The 21258-nt window shown below is 48.2% G+C and overlaps 1 protein-coding gene across 1 annotated transcript in view; it reads right to left on the minus strand.

The window, feature by feature from the left end:
* LOC139416861 (polypeptide N-acetylgalactosaminyltransferase 6-like) overlaps positions 1-19672 on the minus strand; it is a 30057-nt gene extending 10385 nt beyond the window's left edge. The window contains exons 1-7 of the mRNA XM_071166005.1: positions 19515-19672; positions 14752-14987; positions 14339-14622; positions 13192-13364; positions 10319-10468; positions 2670-2904; positions 1753-1870 (exon numbers count right to left, since the gene is read on the minus strand). Coding sequence (XP_071022106.1) covers positions 1753-1870; positions 2670-2904; positions 10319-10468; positions 13192-13364; positions 14339-14622; positions 14752-14958 — 1167 coding nt within the window. The 5' untranslated portion in view covers positions 14959-14987; positions 19515-19672. The remainder of the gene's footprint in view (positions 1-1752; positions 1871-2669; positions 2905-10318; positions 10469-13191; positions 13365-14338; positions 14623-14751; positions 14988-19514) is intronic.
* Between the last annotated feature and the right edge of the window lie 1586 nt (positions 19673-21258).

A 21258-nucleotide genomic window follows, 5' to 3' on the forward strand; every position in this document is an offset into this window, starting at 1 on the left:
TTAACGCTGTTAGAGGAAAGAGAAGAGGGGAAACTAACCCTAACCCACTTCATTAACGCTGTCAGAGGAAAGAGAAGAGGGGAAACTAACCCTAAGCCACTTCATTAACGCTGTTAGAGGAAAGAGAAGAGGGGAAACTAACCCTAACCCACTTCATTAACGCTGTCAGAGGAAAGAAAAGAGGGGAAACTAACCCTAACCCACTTCATTAACGCTGTTAGAGGAAAGAGAAGAGGGGAAACTAACCCTAACCCACTTCATTAACGCTGTTAGAGGAAAGAGAAGAGGGGAAACTAACCCTAACCCACTTCATTAACGCTGTTAGAGGAAAGAAAAGAGGGGAAACTAACCCTAACCCACTTCATTAACGCTGTTAGAGGAAAGAAAAGAGGGGAAACTAACCCTAACCCACTTCATTAACGCTGTTAGAGGAAAGAAAAGAGGGGAAACTAACCCTAACCCACTTCATTAACGCTGTTAGAGGAAAGAGAAGAGGGGAAACTAACCCTAACCCACTTCATTAACGCTGTTAGAGGAAAGAGAAGAGGGGAAACTAACCATAACCCACTTCATTAACGCTGTTAGAGGAAAGAAAAGAGGGGAAACTAACCCTAACCCACTTCATTAACGCTGTTAGAGGAAAGAGAAGAGGGGAAACTAACCCTACCCACTTCATTAACGCTGTTAGAGGAAAGAAAAGAGGGGAAACTAACCCTAACCCACTTCATTAACGCTGTTAGAGGAAAGAGAAGAGGGGAAACTAACCCTAACCCACTTCATTAACGCTGTTAGAGGAAAGAAAAGAGGGGAAACTAACCCTAACCCACTTCATTAACGCTGTTAGAGGAAAGAGAAGAGGGGAAACTAACCCTAACCCACTTCATTAACGCTGTTAGAGGAAAGAGAAGAGGGGAAACTAACCCTAACCCACTTCATTAACGCTGTTAGAGGAAAGAAAAGAGGGGAAACTAACCATAACCCACTTCATTAACGCTGTCAGAGGAAAGAAAAGAGGGGAAACTAACCCTAACCCACTTCATTAACGCTGTTAGAGGAAAGAGAAGAGGGGAAACTAACCCTAACCCACTTCATTAACGCTGTTAGAGGAAAGAAAAGAGGGGAAACTAACCCTAACCCACTTCATTAACGCTGTTAGAGGAAAGAGAAGAGGGGAAACTAACCCTAACCCACTTCATTAACGCTGTCAGAGGAAAGAGAAGAGGGGAAACTAACCCTAACCCACTTCATTAACGCTGTTAGAGGAAAGAGAAGAGGGGAAACTAACCCTACCCACTTCATTAACGCTGTCAGAGGAAAGAGAAGAGGGGAAACTAACCCTAACCCACTTCATTAACGCTGTCAGAGGAAAGAAAAGAGGGGAAACTAACCATAACCCACTTCATTAACGCTGTTAGAGGAAAGAGAAGAGGGGAAACTAACCCTAACCCACTTCATTAACGCTGTTAGAGGAAAGAGAAGAGGGGAAACTAACCCTAACCCACTTCATTAACGCTGTCAGAGGAAAGAAAAGAGGGGAAACTAACCATAACCCACTTCATTAACGCTGTTAGAGGAAAGAGAAGAGGGGAAACTAACCCTAACCCACTTCATTAACGCTGTTAGAGGAAAGAAAAGAGGGGAAACTAACCCTAACCCACTTCATTAACGCTGTTAGAGGAAAGAGAAGAGGGGAAACTAACCATAACCCACTTCATTAACGCTGTCAGAGGAAAGAAAAGAGGGGAAACTAACCCTAAAGGACATCTCCACATTCTCACCCCCCCAGATCTCCATCTTGTCATCGTACGTTCCGATGTGTTCAAAATACTTCTTGGAGATGGAGAAGAGACCACCGGCAAACGTTGGAGTTCTGAAGGAACAGACCCGTAGAGGTGACACATGGTGTCAATGCAATGCAAAAGCATGAGATAATATTGTATTACACCGAGTGTACAAAACATTAAGAACGCCTTCCTAATATTGAGTTGCACCCCACCCCCCCCCTCTTTTGCCCTCAGAACAGCCTCAATTCGTTGGGGGCCTCGAAAGCGTTCCACAGGGATGCTGGCCCATGTTGACTCCAATGCTTCCCACAGTTGTGTCAAGTTTGCTGGATGTCTTTTGGGTGCTGGGCCATTCTTGATACGCACGGGGAAACTGTGGATCGTGAAAAACTCAGCAGCATTGCAGTGTTTGACACACACCGGTGCGCCTGGCACCAACTACAATACCCCGTTCAAAAGGAACATATCTTTTGTCTTGCCCATTCAACCTCTGAATGGCACACATACACAATCCATGTCTCAATTGTCCCTAGGCTTAAAAATATTGATTTAACCCGTCTTCTCCATGCACCTACACCGATTGAAGTGGATTTAACAAGTGACCATAGCTTTCACCTGGTCATTCTGTCATAGAAAGAGCAGGTGTTCATATTGTTTTGTACACTCCATGTATATGGCTGTTTTAGACTAGGCATTTGATATATTCCACTTTATTAACACTGTTTGAAAGCATGAGATAATATTGTGTAAAGTGTTACTGTAATATTGAAGTTACTATACATACTGAATTGTGAGCTTTTCATTAACATCACTATGCAGGGGGTTAAATAAAGGGTAAATTAAATAAATGATGTAAATTATGTTTGGTGGGTCCCCAGCCCTTACTTGACGGGGTAGGTCTCGTCTTTGCGTCTGTTCCTCTCCTGCACGGGAATGCCCTCCCAGCCGAAGGTGAGGCTCCAGTCAAAGTTTCCTCTGTTCTGGGCCTTAGAGGTGGCTACAGGCTTGTTGAAGGCAAAGTTATTCAGGTTGATGGTGGTGATTTCTGGGCTGACCACAGCTGTCGGCTCCTCTACGATACGAGCAAGCAGGGGCTCCAGCCAGCCATGGAAACACTCACCTGGGAGGGGAGAGGAGGGTGAGAGGAGGGGAGAGGAGGGTGAGAGGAGGGTGAGAGGAGGGGAGAGGAGGGTGAGAGGAGGGTGAGAGGAGGGTGAGAGGAGGGGAGAGGAGGGGAGGGGAGGGTGAGAGGAGGGGAGAGGAGGGTGAGAGGAGGGTGAGAGGAGGGTGAGAGGAGGGGAGAGGAGGGGAGAGGAGGGTGAGAGTAGGGTGAGAGTAGGGTGAGAGGAGGGTGAGAGGAGGGGAGAGGAGGGTGAGAGGAGGGGAGAGGAGGGTGAGAGGAGGGTGAGAGGAGGGGAGAGGAGGGGAGGGGAGGGTGAGAGGAGGGTGAGAGGAGGGGAGAGGAGGGGAGGGGAGGGTGAGAGGAGGGGAGAGGAGGGGAGAGGAGGGTGAGAGGAGGGTGAGAGGAGGGGAGGGTGAGAGGAGGGGAGAGGAGGGTGAGAGGAGGGGAGGGGAGGGTGAGAGGAGGGGAGAGGAGGGTGAGAGGAGGGGAGAGGAGGGGAGAGGAGGGGAGGGGAGGGTGAGAGGAGGGGAGAGGAGGGTGAGAGAAGGGGAGAGGAGGGTGAGAGGAGGGTGAGAGGAGGGTGAGAGGAGGGGAGGGGAGGGTGAGAGGAGGGGAGAGGAGGGTGAGAGGAGGGGAGAGGAGGGGAGAGGAGGGGAGGGGAGGGTAAGAGGAGGGGAGAGGAGGGTGAGAGGAGGGGAGAGGAGGGTGAGAGGAGGGGAGAGGAGGGGAGAGGAGGGTGAGAGGAGGGGAGAGGAGGGTGAGAGGAGGGGAGAGGAGGGTGAGAGGAGGGGAGAGGAGGGTGAGAGGAGGGTGAGAGGAGGGGAGAGGAGGGTGAGAGGAGGGGAAAGGAGGAGAGAGGAGGGTGAGAGGAGGGGAGAGGAGGGGGAGAGGAGGGGAGAGGAGGGTGAGAGGAGGGGAAAGGAGGGGAGAGGAGGGTGAGAGGAGGGGAGAGGAGGGTGAGAGGAGGGGAGAGGAGGGTGAGAGGAGGGTGAGAGGAGGGGAGAGGAGGGTGAGAGGAGGGTTAGAGGAGGGTGAGAGGAGGGTGAGAGGAGGGTGAGAGGAGGGTGAGAGGAGGGGAGAGGAGGGTGAAAGGAGGGGAGAGGAGGGTGAGAGGAGGGGAGAGGAGGGTGAGAGGAGGGTGAGAGGAGGGGAAAGGAGGGGAGAGGAGGGTGAGAGGAGGGGAAAGGAGGGGAGAGGAGGGGAGAGGAGGGTGAGAGGAGGGGAGAGGAGGGGAGGGGAGGGTGAGAGGAGGGGAGAGGAGGGTGAGAGGAGGGTGAGAGGAGGGTGAGAGGAGGGTGAGAGGAGGGGAGAGGAGGGGAGAGGAGGGTGAGAGGAGGGGAGAGGAGGGTGAGAGGTGGGGAGAGGAGGGGAGAGGAGGGTGAGAGGAGGGGAGAGGAGGGTGAGAGGAGGGGAGAGGAGGGGAGAGGAGGGGAGAGGAGGGGAGAGGAGGGGAGAGGAGGGTGAGAGGAGGGGAAAGGAGGGGAGAGGAGGGTGAGAGGAGGGGAGAGGAGGGGAGAGGAGGGGAGAGGAGGGTGAGAGGAGGGGAAAGGAGGGGAGAGGAGGGTGAGAGGAGGGGAGAGGAGGGGAGAGGAGGGGAGAGGAGGGTGAGAGGAGGGGAGAGGAGGGGAGAGGAGGGTGAGAGGAGGGGAGAGGAGGGGAGAGGAGGGTGAGAGGAGGGGAAAGGAGGGGAGAGGAGGGTGAGAGGAGGGGAGAGGAGGGGAGAGGAGGTGAGAGGAGGGTGAGAGGAGGGTGAGAGGAGGGGAAAGGAGGGGAGAGGAGGGTGAGAGGAGGGGAGAGGAGGGGAGAGGAGGGGAGAGGAGGGGAGAGGAGGGTGAGAGGAGGGGAGAGGAGGGTGAGAGGAGGGGAGAGGAGGGGAGAGGAGGGGGAGAGGAGGGGAGAGGAGGGTGAGAGGAGGGTGAGAGGAGGGTGAGAGGAGGGGAGAGGAGGGGAGAGGAGGGTGAGAGGAGGGTGAGAGGAGGGGAGAGGAGGGGAGAGGAGGGTGAGAGGAGGGGAGAGGAGGGGAGGGGAGGGTGAGAGGAGGGTGAGAGGAGGGGAGAGGAGGGTGAGAGGAGGGTGAGAGGGGAGAGGAGGGGAGAGGAGGGTGAGAGGAGGGTGAGAGGAGGGGAGAGGAGGGGAGAGGAGGGTGAGAGGAGGGGAGAGGAGGGGAGAGGAGGGTGAGAGGAGGGTGAGAGGAGGGGAGAGGAGGGGAGAGGAGGGGAGAGGAGGGGAGAGGAGGGTGAGAGGAGGGGAGAGGAGGGGAGGGGAGGGTGAGAGGAGGGTGAGAGGAGGGGAGAGGAGGGTGAGAGGAGGGTGAGAGGAGGGGAGAGGAGGGGAGAGGAGGGTGAGAGGAGGGTGAGAGGAGGGTGAGAGGAGGGGAGAGGAGGGGAGAGGAGGGTGAGAGGAGGGGAGAGGAGGGGAGAGGAGGGGAGAGGAGGTGAGAGGAGGTGAGAGGAGGGTGAGAGGAGGGGAGAGGAGGGTGAGAGGAGGGGAGAGGAGGGTGAGAGGAGGGGAGAGGAGGGTGAGAGGAGGGTGAGAGGAGGGGAGAGGAGGGGAGAGGAGGGTGAGAGGAGGGGAGAGGAGGGGAGAGGAGGGTGAGAGGAGGGGAGAGGAGAGGAGGGTGAGAGGAGGGGAGAGGAGGGGAGGGGAGGGTGAGAGGAGGGGAGAGGAGGGTGAGAGGAGGGGAGAGGAGAGGAGGGTGAGAGGAGGGGAGAGGAGGGGAGAGGAGGGTGAGAGGAGGGTGAGAGGAGGGGAGAGGAGGGTGAGAGGAGGGGAGAGGAGGGGAGAGGAGGGTGAGAGGAGGGGAGAGGAGAGGAGGGTGAGAGGAGGGTGAGAGGAGGGGAGAGGAGGGTGAGAGGAGGGTGAGAGGAGGGGAGAGGAGGGGAGAGGAGGGGAGAGGAGGGGAGAGGAGGGTGAGAGGAGGGTGAGAGGAGGGGAGAGGAGGGTGAGAGGAGGGGAGAGGAGGGGAGAGGAGAGGAGGGTGAGAGGAGGGGAGAGGAGGGGAGAGGAGGGTGAGAGGAGGGGAGAGGAGGGGAGAGGAGGGGAGAGGAGGGTGAGAGGAGGGGGAGAGGAGGGTGAGAGGAGGGGAGAGGAGGGGAGAGGAGAGGAGGGTGAGAGGAGGTGAGAGGAGGGGAGAGGAGGGGAGAGGAGAGGAGGGGAGAGGAGAGGAGAGGAGGGTGAGAGGAGGGGAGAGGAGGGGAGAGGAGGGGAGAGGAGAGGAGGGGAGAGGAGGGGAGAGGAGAGGAGGGGAGAGGAGGGTGAGAGGAGGGGAGAGGAGGGGAGAGGAGGGGAGGGGAGGGGAGGGGAGGGGAGGGTGAGAGGAGGGGAGAGGAGGGGAGAGGAGGGTGAGAGGAGGGGGAGAGGAGGGGAGAGGAGGGGAGAGGAGGGGAGAGGAGGGTGAGAGGAGGGTGAGAGGAGGGGAGAGGAGGGGAGAGGAGGGTGAGAGGAGGGTGAGAGGAGGGGAGAGGAGGGGAGAGGAGGGGAGAGGAGGGTGAGAGGAGGGGAGAGGAGGGTGAGAGGAGGGGAGGGGAGGGTGAGAGGAGGGTGAGAGGAGGGGAGAGGAGGGGAGAGGAGGGTGAGAGGAGGGGAGAGGAGGGGAGAGGAGGGTGAGAGGAGGGGAGAGGAGGGTGAGAGGAGGGGAGGGGAGGGTGAGAGGAGGGTGAGAGGAGGGGAGAGGAGGGGAGAGGAGGGTGAGAGGAGGGTAGTGTTCAGATTCTTTCTTTTTTTTCTTTTTCTTTTTTTACAACAAAAGTACAAAAAGGAGGTTCAGCTGATAAACGCTGTGGAACATTGCAGATAGAGATGTTATGAATGAAGCTGACTCCATTTCCAATTCTACATGACAGAACATCATATACACTCTCGACACAATACTTTTCTATTTGAATGTTGTGCAACGTTGCATGTGCATGTTGCACATGGCTAGTCGAACGCAGAACTCGTCATTGAGACAACGCTGAAACACCAATCCATTGGGCGAGTCAGTGCTACATTTTCATTTGTGCCGAAATCAAAATGAAATGACAGTTATCGTGCAAACTCAGCAGGCCTTGGTGTGAAGGTTAGTTCTGAAGGATTCGTTGCCATAGAAAGGGCACTGACAGATTTTTCACCTTGTCGTCTCTGTGACTCAAACTAGCCACCTTTCGGTTACTGGCCCAACTTTCTAACCGCTAGGTTAAGTTACCTATGCTAACTCCTCAAACCTGCTTCGTAGGATAAACTCAGTGGCCACTTTATTATGTACACGTTTACAAAAATGTTTCGCTCCTACAGACAGTGAGTCACGTGGCCACGACTTGCTATATAAAGCAGGCAGACAGGCGTCGGGCCATTCAGCTACTATTTGATTGAACGTTAGAATGGGCATAACAAGTGACCTAAGCAACTTTGAGCATGGTACTGTATGATCGTCAGTGCCAGGCTCGCCGGTTCCAGTATCTCAGAAACAGCCGGTCTCCTGGGCTTTTCACACAGAACAAAACAGTACCTACTTTATCCTCCAATGTGTCCCTTGTCTACTGCTCTTCAATCACAAGCTGCGTCTCCGAGAATGTTGCGACAAACAAAACATCCATCAAGTCAACGGCGAAAACAGCTCGTTGATGAGAGATCGAAGGAGAAAAGCAAGAATCGGTCAAGCTAACAAGCGGACCACAAACAGTGGTGTGCAGAACGGCATCCCGGAATGCACAACTTGTTGTTCCTTGTCATGGATGGGCTATTGCAGCAGACGACCACACTGGGTTCCACTCCCTATCAAGAACAAGAAGCAGCAGCTCCAGTGGGCACGCAATCACCAACACTGGACAATTGAGGAGTGGAAAAACTTTGCCTGGTCCAAAGAATCCCGGTTCCTGTTGCGTCATGCTGATGGCAGAGTCAGGATTTGGTGTAATCAGCATGAGTTCATGGCCCCATCCTGCCTGGTGTCGACGGTACAGGCTGGTGGCGGTAGTATAATGGTGTGGGGAAGATTTTCCTGGTCCCTTGATACCAATTGAGCAACGGGGGTTGCTAGGGGGTCTGACCTGGTACTACCTAATAAACTGACATGCAATGCCTTTATCACCTTGTATCTGGATTTATAGTCCACTTGACATCTCTCTAAGCATACGTGAGTGGAATGGTGTCGCACATCTAGGTTCTAGCAGGGTAACCCGAATAACAGGTTTCAACTGTTGACTACCAAGAGAACCCCAATCTACAACGGACAACTAACTGAGACAAACCGACTAGTCCTGACCTAAGGCCACTAACCACTATTTTCTTTATCAGTGTTCTTTCCTGATAGTTTCTGGTTGAAAACACACATCTACACAGGACCTTTTAAATCAGAAGGTTTGTGTGGGCGGGACTTTCAACTTTCCATAGTGACATCACTTTGCAGTAAATTGGTTAATAGACCAATAACAAAAAGAGTTCCAAACCTCTGCCAATAACAGCTAGTTTTCCCCCTTCCACTCAGACCACTTTTTTGCTGAAAAGCTATTTTTGACCATTTTAATGGAAATCTTTTACAGTAAGGTAATTCCTTGTTGCCCAAATTATTTGATATAAAAACTGCTGCATTGGGTCTTTTTCCCAATATTGGTATTTGGGACTCCAACATTTCTGCTTTTGCTCTAGCACTAACACACTTCATTACACTAATCAAGTCATCAATTTGATGATCTCAATCAGGTGTATGAGGTGCGAGGGCAACAACTCTAATGTCCACCCCTTTGAGTCCCGAGGACCAGGACCAGGAAACACTGCTTTAAAGAACTCAATATAAATATCACAGGCAGACAGCAGGGAAACTTCTTGGTACAAACATTAACACATTAGAAAATCTACCACATACCTTTAACACTTTACAATAATATATACATAAAATGATTTATAAAGGGTTTAAAAGTAGTTTATAAACTCAGTTATTAGATTATAGGTAGTTCATCTGTACTAAACATTATAAAAAAATACAGATGTAGCACAATGGTTGTAAATGGATTGATCTCATGGGAACCATTTGACCCCCTCCACCTATCCTTCCATTTTTTTTTTCAGTTAAGAACACATTCTTATTTTCAATGACGGCCTAGGAACAGTGGGTTAACTGCCTGTTCAGGGGCAGAAGGACCAGATTTGACCCCCTCCACCTATCCTTCCATTTGACCCCCTCCACCTATCCTTCCATTTGACCCCCTCCACCTATCTTTCCATTTGACCCCTCCACCTATCCTTCCATTTGACCCCCTCTACCTATCCTTCCATTTGACCCCCTCCACCAATCCTTCCATTTGACCCCCTCCACCTATCCTTCCATTTGACCCCCTCCACCTATCCTTCCATTTGACCCCCTCCACCTATCTTTCCATTTGACCCCCTCCACCTATCCTTCCATTTGACCCCCTCCACCTATCCTTCCATTTGACCCCCTCCACCTATCTTTCCATTTGACCCCCTCCACCTATCTTACCATTTGACCCCTCCACCTATCCTTCCATTTGACCCCCTCTACCTATCCTTCCATTTGACCCCCTCCACCAATCCTTCCATTTGACCCCCTCCACCAATCCTTCCATTTGACCCCCTCCACCAATCCTTCCATTTGACCCCCTCCACCTATCTTTCCATTTGACCCCCTCCACCTATCTTACCATTTGACCCCTCCACCTATCCTTCCATTTGACCCCCTCTACCTATCCTTCCATTTGACCCCCTCCACCAATCCTTCCATTTGACCCCCTCCACCAATCCTTCCATTTGACCCCCTCCACCAATCCTTCCATTTGACCCCCTCCACCTATCCTTCCATTTGACCCCCTCCACCTATCCTTCCATTTGACCCCCTCCACCTATCTTTCCATTTGACCCCTCCACCTATCCTTCCATTTGACCCCCTCCCCCTATCCTTCCATTTGACCCCCTCTACCTATCCTTCCATTTGACCCCCTCCACCAATCCTTCCATTTGACCCCCTCCACCAATCCTTCCATTTGACCCCCTCCACCTATCTTTCCATTTGACCCCCTCCACCTATCTTACCATTTGACCCCTCCACCAATCCTTCCATTTGACCCCCTCCACCTATCCTTCCATTTGACCCCCTCCACCTATCCTTCCATTTGACCCCTCCACCTATCTTTCCATTTGACCCCTCCCCCTATCCTTCCATTTTACCCCCTCCACCTAGGTAGGATGAGGAGGTCGTGGCTTGATTTGAAACCATACCAACTCTTGCATATACAGTAGCTAGTCACAGTGTGCATCCAGGAAGGAGAGTGTCTGTCCCTGGGCCTCCCATTCCCTGGGCCAGTATTCATTAATTCATTCATCCACCCATCACTACTCACAGTGTGCGTCCAGGAAGGTGAGACTCTCTCAATGGGCCACCCAGAATTCATTCTTTCATCCAACCATCACTACTCACAGTGTGCGTCCAGGAAGGTGAGTGTCTGTCCCAGTGCCCCTCTGGCCCCCAGGAGCCTGGCTGTGATCAGGCCCTTCCTCTCCTGCTGTCTCACCACCTTCACTATATTCAGCTGTTTCACATACTCATCCAGCCGAGTCCCTAGGTGCTCTGGTAGGAAGAAGGAAACACATACCTGATATTAAATTATTTTCTTCAGGTGGTCTGGAGCATGGGGCTTAATGACAGAAGGTTAATGCTGCGTTCATAAAACGCCTATTGGCGAAATGGCAAGCAAGCTGCGTCAACCATAAACTAAAAGTACAGCTATCATGCTCGTAAACAAATGATAGTGTTGAAAAACCATATTAATAGATCATGTTATAATGTTTTGTTGTTGTTTATTGCCGAAAACGCTTTTGGAGGTAATTTCCTTAGTACTGTATGTGACGTCTGAGTTCAGCATGTGGGAGAAATCTGAGCTCAGCCATGATAGACGTATTTTCCACGGGTTAGAGGGGCATTCAAGTGAAATTTTCCCGGTCGTATACTTGTATTTACAAGATGTTATGAACACAGCATTAGAACAACATCTCTAGGGAACTGACAGAGAGCAGGGGTGTGTTCATAGGACTGTAACCACATGCTGTCTAAATGTGATGGCATAGGACTGTAACCACATGCTGTCTAAATGTGATGGCATAGGACTGTAACCACATGCTGTCAAAATGTGATGGCATAGGACTGTAACCACATGCTGTCTAAATGTGATGGCATAGGACTGTAACCACATGCTGTCAAAATGTGATGGCATAGGACTGTAACCACATGCTGTCTAAATGTGATGGCATAGGACTGTAACCACATGCTGTCTAAATGTGATGGCATAGGACTGTAACCACATGCTGTCTAAATGTGATGGCATAGGACTGTAACCACATGCTGTCAAAATGTGATGGCATAGGACTGTAACCACATGCTGTCTAAATGTGATGGCATAGGACTGTAACCACATGTTGTCTAAATGTGATGGCATAGGACTGTAACCACATGCTGTCTAAATGTGATGGCATAGGACTGTTACCACATGCTGTCTAAATGTGATGGCATAGGACTGTAACCACATGCTGTCTAAATGTGATGGCATAGGACTGTAACCACATGCTGTCTAAATGTGATGGCATAGGACTGTAACCACATGCTGTCAAAATGTGATGGCATAGGACTGTAACCACATGCTGTCTAAATGTGATGGCATAGGACTGTAACCACATGCTGTCTAAATGTGATGGCATAGGACTGTAACCACATGCTGTCTAAATGTGATGGCATAGGACTGTAACCACATGCTGTCTAAATGTGATGGCATAGGACTGTTACCACATGCTGTCTAAATGTGATGGCATAGGACTGTAACCACATGCTGTCTTAATGTGATGGCATAGGACTGTTACCACATGCTGTCTAAATGTGATGGCATAGGCCTGTTACCACATGCTGTCTAAATGTGATGGCATAGGCCTGTTACCACATGCTGTCTAAATGTGATGGCATAGGACTGTAACCACATGCTGTCTAAATGTGATGGCATAGGACTGTTACCACATGCTGTCTAAATGTGATGGCATAGGACTGTAACCACATGCTGTCTAAATGTGATGGCATAGGAATGTTACCACATGCTGTCTAAATGTGATGGCATAGGAATGTTACCACATGCTGTCTAAATGTGATGGCATAGGAATGTTACCACATGCTGTCTAAATGTGATGGCATAGGAATGTTACCACATGCTGTCTAAATGTGATGGCATAGGAATGTTACCACATGCTGTCTAAATGTGATGGCATAGGAATGTTACCACATGCTGTCTAAATGTGATGGCATAGGAATGTTACCACATGCTGTCTAAATGTGATGGCATAGGAATGTTACCACATGCTGTCTAAATGTGATGGCATAGGAATGTTACCACATGCTGTCTAAATGTGATGGCATAGGAATGTTACCACATGCTGTCTAAATGTGATGGCATAGGACTGTAACCACATGCTGTCTAAATGTGATGGCATAGGAATGTTACCACATGCGACCACATCCAGTCATATTTAGAAAAGACGGTCGTTAAAACAGGGAGATTAAACTGAACCGATACAGACGGGAGGAGATAGAATGCGGTTCCAAGGTCCAGGAGCAGTTATACTGTAGTTAACCAACCCTCCTCTTTTAGTCTTTATTACTGACGCTATGCCAAAGTCACTTCCTGTTCATAAGGGAACACCCAGTTTCAGAATGAGATGATCACAGTCATTGACACGTTAACAGTCTAATAATAATAGTAGGCTGCGTTTACACAGGCAGCAATATTTTCCCCACTCATTGGTCTTTTGACCAATCTCATCAGATGTTTTCACATCAGATATTTTTCAGATCCAATTGGTCAAAAGACCAATAAGTGAAAAAGATCTGAATTGAGCTGCTTGGGTAAAGGAAGTCACACATGCTTTGCTCTGAAACGGAGTTGTGATCCATAGACAAGAAATCGAAGAACGCGCTCAGAAACAAGGAATTAATTTAATTATCTATGGCAAAATGCTTGGATAAGATGTGTCCTAATGAACGACCCAGGCCCCGCAGTATGTTTTACTCTAAGAGCCGGTGGTGTCAAGCAAGGCCTAGTGGCGTCAAGCTCTAAACCAAGGCCTATCTATCTCCTACTCTTAGTCCACCCATGGTGTCAGGCTCCAGTTCTTGAGCCCTCATGCCCACCTGTGGTGCTGGCATGGTCCACTAATCAATTATACAAATTGATCAATTATCACTGCCCTAAGTTTTGCCCCATGTCATTAAGAGGACTGTAGCTAGGCAACTGTAAAGCCCTGAAAGATTCCAACCTGCAGTGCTGGCGTCGTCCACCATGATGATCTCAGTGAGCAGGGCAGCAGGGGAGGTGTGGAGGACACTGTAGACTGTACGCAGCAGGGTGGACCAGGCCTCGTTGTGGAACACTATGATTACACTGGTGGTGGGGAGAGGAGGGCAGCGGCGGAACTTACGCTCCACACACCTGGGAAGAAAAGAAAGGGCAAGACTGTGTCAAATCAAACCAAATTGTATTTGTCACATGCGTCGCAAACAGATTTAGACTAACAGTGAACTGCTTAATTATTGGCCCTTCCCTACAATTTAGAGAGAACATGTTTTAAATAATAACACAAGGAATAAATCCACAATGAGTAACGATAACTTGGCTATATATACAGAGTACCAGTACCGAGTTGATGTGCAGTGGTACGAGGTAGATATATAGATTTAGGTAAAGTGACTAGGCAACAGGATAGACAAAACAGTAGCTGCAGCGTATGGGATGAGTCAAAAGAGTTATTGTCAAAAATAGGTCATTGTAGATAGTCTGGGTAGCTATTGATGAATTATTTAACAAACTACTTTGTAGTCTTATGGCTTGGGGGTAGAAGCTGTTTAGGGTCCTGTTGGTTTCAGACCTGTCACAACACCACTGATTGGCATCAAATGCATTAATTTGCATTCCACAAATTAACTTTAAAAAAAGGCACACCTGTTAATTGAAATGCATTCCACGTGACTACCTCATGAAGTTGGTTGAGAGAATGCCAAGAGTGTGCAAAGCTGTCATCAAGGCAAAGGGTGGCCATTTGAAGAATCTCAAATATGAAATATATTTTGATTTTTTTAACACTTTTTGGGTTACTACATGATTCCATATGTGTTATTTCATAGTTTTGATGTCTTCACCATTATTCTACAATGTTGAAAAGAGTAAAAAATAAAGACAAACCCTTGAATGAGTAGGTGTCCTAAAACTTTTGACCGGTAGTATAACCAAAGTGATTGAAATATAACTTGAAAGCTTTTAGGAAAAAACAGTCAGTCTAAAAGCATTGGATTGGAGGAGACATGGGCTAATGGGAGCTTCTACCACATTTATTACACAAGCCATGTCCTTCCAAATCAGTGAAGGGAAGTGAACAAGAAGGAGAGATAATTGGGACATAGTCTTACTCTGGTGGCCGGGTGTCGTCTCCTAGGCTACGGCTGAGGGAGATCCTGTCGGAGGAGAACTGGTTGAAACAGTTAACAGTCATCCCATCTTCCTTCTCTTTCTCCTCCTCTGGTGTCATCTTGTCTTTCTCATAGCCTGTCCCATCTGCCCCGGGCCCCTGGGGGTCCTGTTGGGGCCTCTCCAGGACTGGCTTCAACTCTGCTTGGCTGTAGTGACCTGGAGGACAGTTGCGGTCTGAGGTGGCCTGCTGCTCCTCTACTGGTGGAGGCTGGGGAGCTCCAATCTGGAAGCCCAGGTTATTATTTGTTTTCTTCATTTTATTTAAATTATTATATAATGCAAGAAAAATAAAACAAAAGCCCACCCACTGTACTACTCTAGCCCCCCCCACCAAAAGGACTCATAAAGGTACCTGGAAGCCCAGGTTGTTGACTGCTCCTCGGACCATCACCAGCACTCTCTCCTTGCGTTCCACCAGGTCTTGGAACCAGGGGTCCTGGACAGAGTTGGAGCTGATACCCACGTCTTTCTGGAGGATGACAAGGACAACCATAAACAGAGTCCCCCCAGCCAGGGCCAGCTTCAGGAGGGACAAGCGCCGACGCAGGAACAGACGCATGGTGGTGGGTCAATGCAAAATGGCCGCTGCTGGAAAGAGGGGGGAGAAAATAGATAGTTAATTTAAAACTGGAGGTATTATTTAGTAATGGCAGCAAAGAGCTATTCAAGAATATCTGCAATTTTCTTAAATATTTTCATTACCAAGGTGAATCTATTGCAGTTTTAAAATGTAGTTCTACCCCAAAACAGATGTCTATAATAACTACCTGCCAAATGTCAAAAGATGTGGACCAGTCAGCTCTTCTTAACCAGCCTGTACTATGCGTGTACCTAGCAACTCTCATAGCACTCATCCACTGTCATAGCTACTCTCTCTCTCTCGCTTTCTCTTTCCTGGGTGGACGAGGAGTCCCAGAGGAATAGCCACACACACATACACAACACACACGCGGCGTGAGTAGAGAGAAGAGAGTGACCTATTAACACCTGCTCCAGCCAGAGAACACCCCTGGACTTATTAACACCTGAGAACCACAATATGTCTGTTGTCTTCAATCATTTTTACCATTTTATTGTTGATTTCACTTGGCTGAAGCAACTATGTATTTCAAATGTGTCCACTTTAAATTCAAAATTATACCTGCCTGCACTCACCTGCTCCAGCCAAGAACACACCTGTCCAAGTAAACACCGGTCATACCCTCCCCTCCCCCTCCCGGATGTGCGTGTCACCTTGTGGGCCTTCACCTGTCGGCTGACTGAGCAGCTCCCACACACATTAATGAATGACGCCTCACATAACACACACACGCACACACGACTAATGACAAACACACCTGGATAAATTCAGCTCCACAACTAGCCATTAATTATTTGTTATTTTTCTATTTTATTTGTAATTTTTTACTTCAGTTTATTTCAGTAAATACTTTTAGCAATGATTTTTCTTAAAATTGCATTGTTGTTTAACGGCTTGTAAGTAAACATTTCACTGTAAGGTCTACAACGGCTGTATTCGGTGCATGTGACAAAAAACATTTGATTTTGAATCGTTCCTAGTGAATATGGCTTGGTTTGTGCTGTCGTGACAAATCCATTAGTCATTCAATGGAACTGGCAAGACCACACAAACAGATATTGGACTCAGGCTATTCAACACATCCTGCTTTATGAGGGGCTATCAATCACAACAATGACAGGCTTCGGTGAACACGGCTTAGGACCTCTTAAAAACTCTCATTCATTTAAGCCAGTCCTCTCAAAGAAAACCTACTTCCATCATTGATTCAATACACTCTCGTGGTTCAAGTGCCCAACATTGGCCACACAGAGCACTACTGACTCGAATGTGGAATGTTAACAGTCTGTTTGGCTTGTTTTTATGCTGGACGTCAGTTACATGCCATGTGAAGAAAGAGGACTCTTTCTAGTTCTACTATGTAGTATGGAAAATGTGTTCAGAACAACTTCTAATATAAAGTTTGCCCTTCCAATAAAATGTCATTAATGTTTGAACCGTAAAACAAATAACAATCCAGATGTCAAAATGTTAATATTTTGTTACAAAGTTCTTGGACAACTTTTTTATTAACAAATAATAAACTGAATTTGTACTATAACAATACTGTACTTCAAAGCCATCATTGTATGACTATCAGTGAATGCTAGGCCAAATATAAGTAAGCAAACTACTTCAGGCCGTGATGACACTTTCTCTTCTCCCTCCACTGAACTCTGCAACTCCTTCCTTTAGTTTGTCAAGATCACCAAAATAAACATCACTGACCGATCAATCTGCCTCTGCTGCCCCTCCCCGTCAACCTCCCAACAGTCACCTCTGAAACCGACTCTCCACATTCTCCCCCCATTGACTCTCCCTAGATGTCAAAACTCGTCATGCCATCGAAGATTACAACCTGCTCCCTGGATCCTCTACCCACAGTTCTCATTGAAGCCTGCCTGCCTGCTCTCTGTCCAGATCTTACCTACTGTACATCAACCTCGCCCTCACCCATGGAGCTGTGTCGTCAGACTACAAAACAGCTGCAGTCACCCCCATCTTAAAGAAGGCCAGAGTACAGCGTTGAGATTGCCTGCAATGACAACAAGCTCAGTCCGAAGATGCTGTGACCCACCTCCAAAATCGATCCCGCTCCAGAGTACAGGCCTCGGTGTAACGCTCATTCCTTCGACGATAAACGCGAATCCGACCATCACCCCTGGTGAGACAAAACCGCGACTCGTCAGTGAAGAGCACTTTCTGCCAGTCCTGTCTGGTCCAGCGACGGTGGGTTTGTGCCCATAGGCGACGTTGTTGCCGGTGGAGTCTGGTGAGGACGTGCCTTAAACCAGGCTTACAAGCCCTCAGTCCAGCCTCTCTCAGCCTATTGCAGACAGTCTGAGCACTGATGGAGGGATTGTGCGTTCCTGGTGTAACTCGGGCAGTTGTTGTTGTCATCCTGTATCTGTCCCGCAGGTGTGATGTTCGGATGTACCAATCCTGTGCAGATGTTGTTACACGTGGTCTGCCACTGCGAGGGTGATCAGCTGTCCGTCCTGTCTCCCTGTAGCTATGTCTTAGGCGCCTCACAGTACGGACATAGCACTTTATTGCCCTGGCCACATCTGCAGTCCTCATGCCTCCTTGCAGCATGCCTAAGGCAAGTTCACGCAGATGAGCAGGGACCCTGGGCATCTTTCTTTTTGTGTTTTTCAGAGTCAGTAGAAAGGCCTCTTCAATGTCCTAAGTTTTCATAACTGTGACCTTAATTGCCTACCTTCTGTACGCTGTTAATGTCTTCACGACCGTTCCACAGGTGCATTTTCATTAATTGTTTATGGTTCATTGAACAAGCATGGGGAACAATGTTTAAACCCTTCACAATGAAGATCTGAAGTTATTAGGATTTTTACAAATTAACTTTGAAAGACAGGGTCCTGAAAAAGGGACGTTTCTTTTTTTGCTGAGTTTATCTACCTCAACTACCTGGTGAAGGGCCTGGGTGTTGGGGGCACTCGTACCACTGCACATCAACTCTGTACTGGTACTTTGTGTATATAAAGTTATTGTTACTCATCGTGTATTTTGATATTATTTTGATATAATCTGCACTGTTTGGAAGGGCCGTAACAGGGCTCTGTGCTGGGTCGCCCCCCCCCCCCGGTCAGATCCTCTGCCATTCAACCTTGACTTCCTTTGTTATGCCAACGCCACCCAGAGCTACCTCAGCACCAAGTCCTTCCTCAACCCACCTCTGACCCACATTGAATACTGCCTCTGAAATACAAACCTGAATGCAACACAACTTCCTCAAGCTAAACAGTGACAAAAACCGAACTTCCTCATAGGAACCAAAACCACACTCAGCAAAGTTGGAAACCATTGATGATACCATTGTCTCTCCCTCTCCACACACATGCAACCTTGGCATAATCCTGGACTCCACCCTCTCCTTCGTCCACCATATCCCGACAGACTGTCAAAACCTCATTCTTCCACCTCAGCAGTCAGGTCCTCCCTTTCCTGTCCTGCTGCTGAAAACCTGATCCACGCGTTCATCTCCCATCTCGACAAATGCAACTCAAGCTCCCTCCATAAGCTCCAACTAGCTCTGTTCCACCACAGCAGGCCACCTTGCTGCTTCCCAGGTCCAAGGTCCAGTGTTTTGGTGACAGGGCCTTTTCCCGGGTTGCTCCAACCATGACTGAGACCATCACCATCTTCCAGTCCCTCTTAAAGCCTCACCTGTTCACCATGGCCTAAGCTTAACCCCCCCCCCCCCACACACACACTCCCCCTCTGACACACAACACCTACTCATTCACTCATGCCCTCCATCTTCTCTGTTTCTTTCTGATGTTAGTCTGGTGTTTTGTTTTAATCTCCTTTTTATGTTTAGTTTCTACTGTTGTAAAGCACTATATAAATTGTGTATTATCCAAATAGCACTATGCAGTGAGAATAGGAAGACCACCCATAAATCTGGTTAACCAGTCATTTACATACCGGAAACAGTACAAAGGGTTGGCAACAGCGGTGAGGAGTGATGTATACCATCCATACTACGGCTAGATACTATAGACACCACGTGAACATGAAACTGCAACATTGTTACACTACTATACCAAATAGACTTTTGAAAGTAAATAACCATAGAATTATTGAAGGCACTGTAAGCCCTAAACTGAACTCATTTAATTCCCAAGTAAATTTGAGTGGTTTTTAAACACGTTGCCTCATCTAAGATCTGTTCCAGCTCGTCGTTGTAAGATGATGCTAGAAGCAGGAAATTGGTTGTGACAAAATGATCAGGAAGTATTTGACTATAGCGTATAAAATATGACTAGAGCTAGTTTTAAAAAGTAAGCTTTCCCTTTGTGATTTACACAAACAACAAAATAACTAAATGTATGACATAGGATAAAATAACATAAGCAGCCACTATCCCTATCGTTTCTTGTTGTATAAGTGTCTCACAGGAAATTACATACAGTAACATAACTTTATTGCAATACAAATGTAGCCGTTCTGGTGCATAAGGGAAAAAACCGTTCATAGTACGATACAAGACATATGCAATGATGCGTTGTCTCCCGGAGAGCTTTCTTTCTTACCTTGGAAACTGTTCACAAATTTGAAGAGACAGCTTTGCGACGCTCTTTATTTAGTATTGCAAATAAGATAGACGTAGGTATTCATTTTAAAAGTTTATTTTACTCAGCGCGAAAAGGATACACTAGCACCAACACCGTGGCCTCCCGATTTCCCCTTTGAACCGAACAGGTGCCATTCGTTGAAATGATGAACTGCCGTCTGCAGGGTCCTAAAGAAAACTAACTCCACGTCACTGACACAGAGCGGACTGTGACGGTCCGTCATGTCTATGGGCTTGTCTACCGTTACTTTGCAACCAGGAATACAACTTTAAAACACCTGAAGCCTAGATGAATTTATTCTACATCAAAACCACTCTGATTTTCAAAACGATTAGATTAGCCATTTGGCAGCTGGAAAAATAATTCACATTGTGTCACGTTCTTGAAAATGATCGGACCAAGGCGCAGCGTGAATTGAGTTCCACATCTTTAATTACAAAGTGAAACAAAAATTGACAAAGACCGTGACGACGTAGTGCTCAAACACACTAACACAAACAATATCCCACAAATGCTGGTGGGGAAAAAGCCTACCTAAATATGATCCCCAATTAGAGGCAACGATTACCAGCTGCCTCTAATTGGGAACCACACAAACCACCAACCTAGAAATCTATAAACTACATAACCCCCCCAGTCACGTTCTGATCTAAACACCATAGAGAACAGAGGGCTCTCTATGGTCAGGGCGTGACACATTGTTTAATTAATGCTCAGCATAGAAAGCTGTGGTCTAAGTTAACACAGCCATTACTTCAACATAGTTACATTATTCATGTCAAAGCTATTAAATACCATCTCCACTACTGCCGTCTTGAAACTGTAGACTGATTTATTCTGTTTTGTTCCAAATGGCACCCTATTCCCTATTGCACTAATTTTGACCAAGGCCAATAGGGTTCTGGTTCAAAGTACTGCACTGTATAGGTAATAGGATGCCATTTGGGATTTAACTTCAGACATTGAGAAGCCACTTGCTTGCCTCCATCTCTCAGCTTAATGCACAAGGTCTAAATCTTGATCGCAGACAGTTGATTGACATTGCTTGTGGAACTCTTGTCACGCCCTGGTCTTAGTATTTTGTGTTTTCTTTATTAATTTGGTCAGGCCAGGGTGTGACATGGGTTTTGTGTGTGTGGTGTGTTTTGTCTTGGGGTTTTTGTTAGGTATTGGGTTTGTATTATAGTAGGGGTTTCTAGCATAGTCTATGGCTGTCTGGAGTGGTTCTCAATCAGAGGCAGGTGTTTATCATTGTCTCTGATTGGGAACCATATTTAGGCAGCCATATTCTTTGAGTGTTTCCTGGGTGATTGGTCCTGTCTCTGTTGTCACAAGATAGGCTCAGTCACTTTGTTTTTTTTATTTTTTCCTTGTTAGAGAAGAGAAGAGAAGAGAAGATGAGCCGGGTGTGCCATTCTCCTTGCGGATATGGTGCTAAATCCATCAACACGGTCGGTCCCTGGGATTGGGCTGGCCAACACGATTTGGTTTGCTTGGAAGGAAAAGGAGTTGGAGCCTTTAGGACGGGAAACTTTTGGAAGGACTATATTGATGGGGATTCTAAAGCTGACGGTGAAGGACGTGTTTTGTTTCCAAGGCAACTCGTTGGAGGGAGCATACGACGTGGCGAGGAACAACTTTAGGGTTGTAACTGTCAACATTTACAACCCATACGTTAAGGACGAAGAGGTGAGGGCCTTTC

The sequence above is a fragment of the Oncorhynchus clarkii genome, chromosome 9 (assembly GCF_045791955.1).
Source record: "Oncorhynchus clarkii lewisi isolate Uvic-CL-2024 chromosome 9, UVic_Ocla_1.0, whole genome shotgun sequence".
Lineage (NCBI taxonomy): Eukaryota > Metazoa > Chordata > Actinopteri > Salmoniformes > Salmonidae > Oncorhynchus > Oncorhynchus clarkii.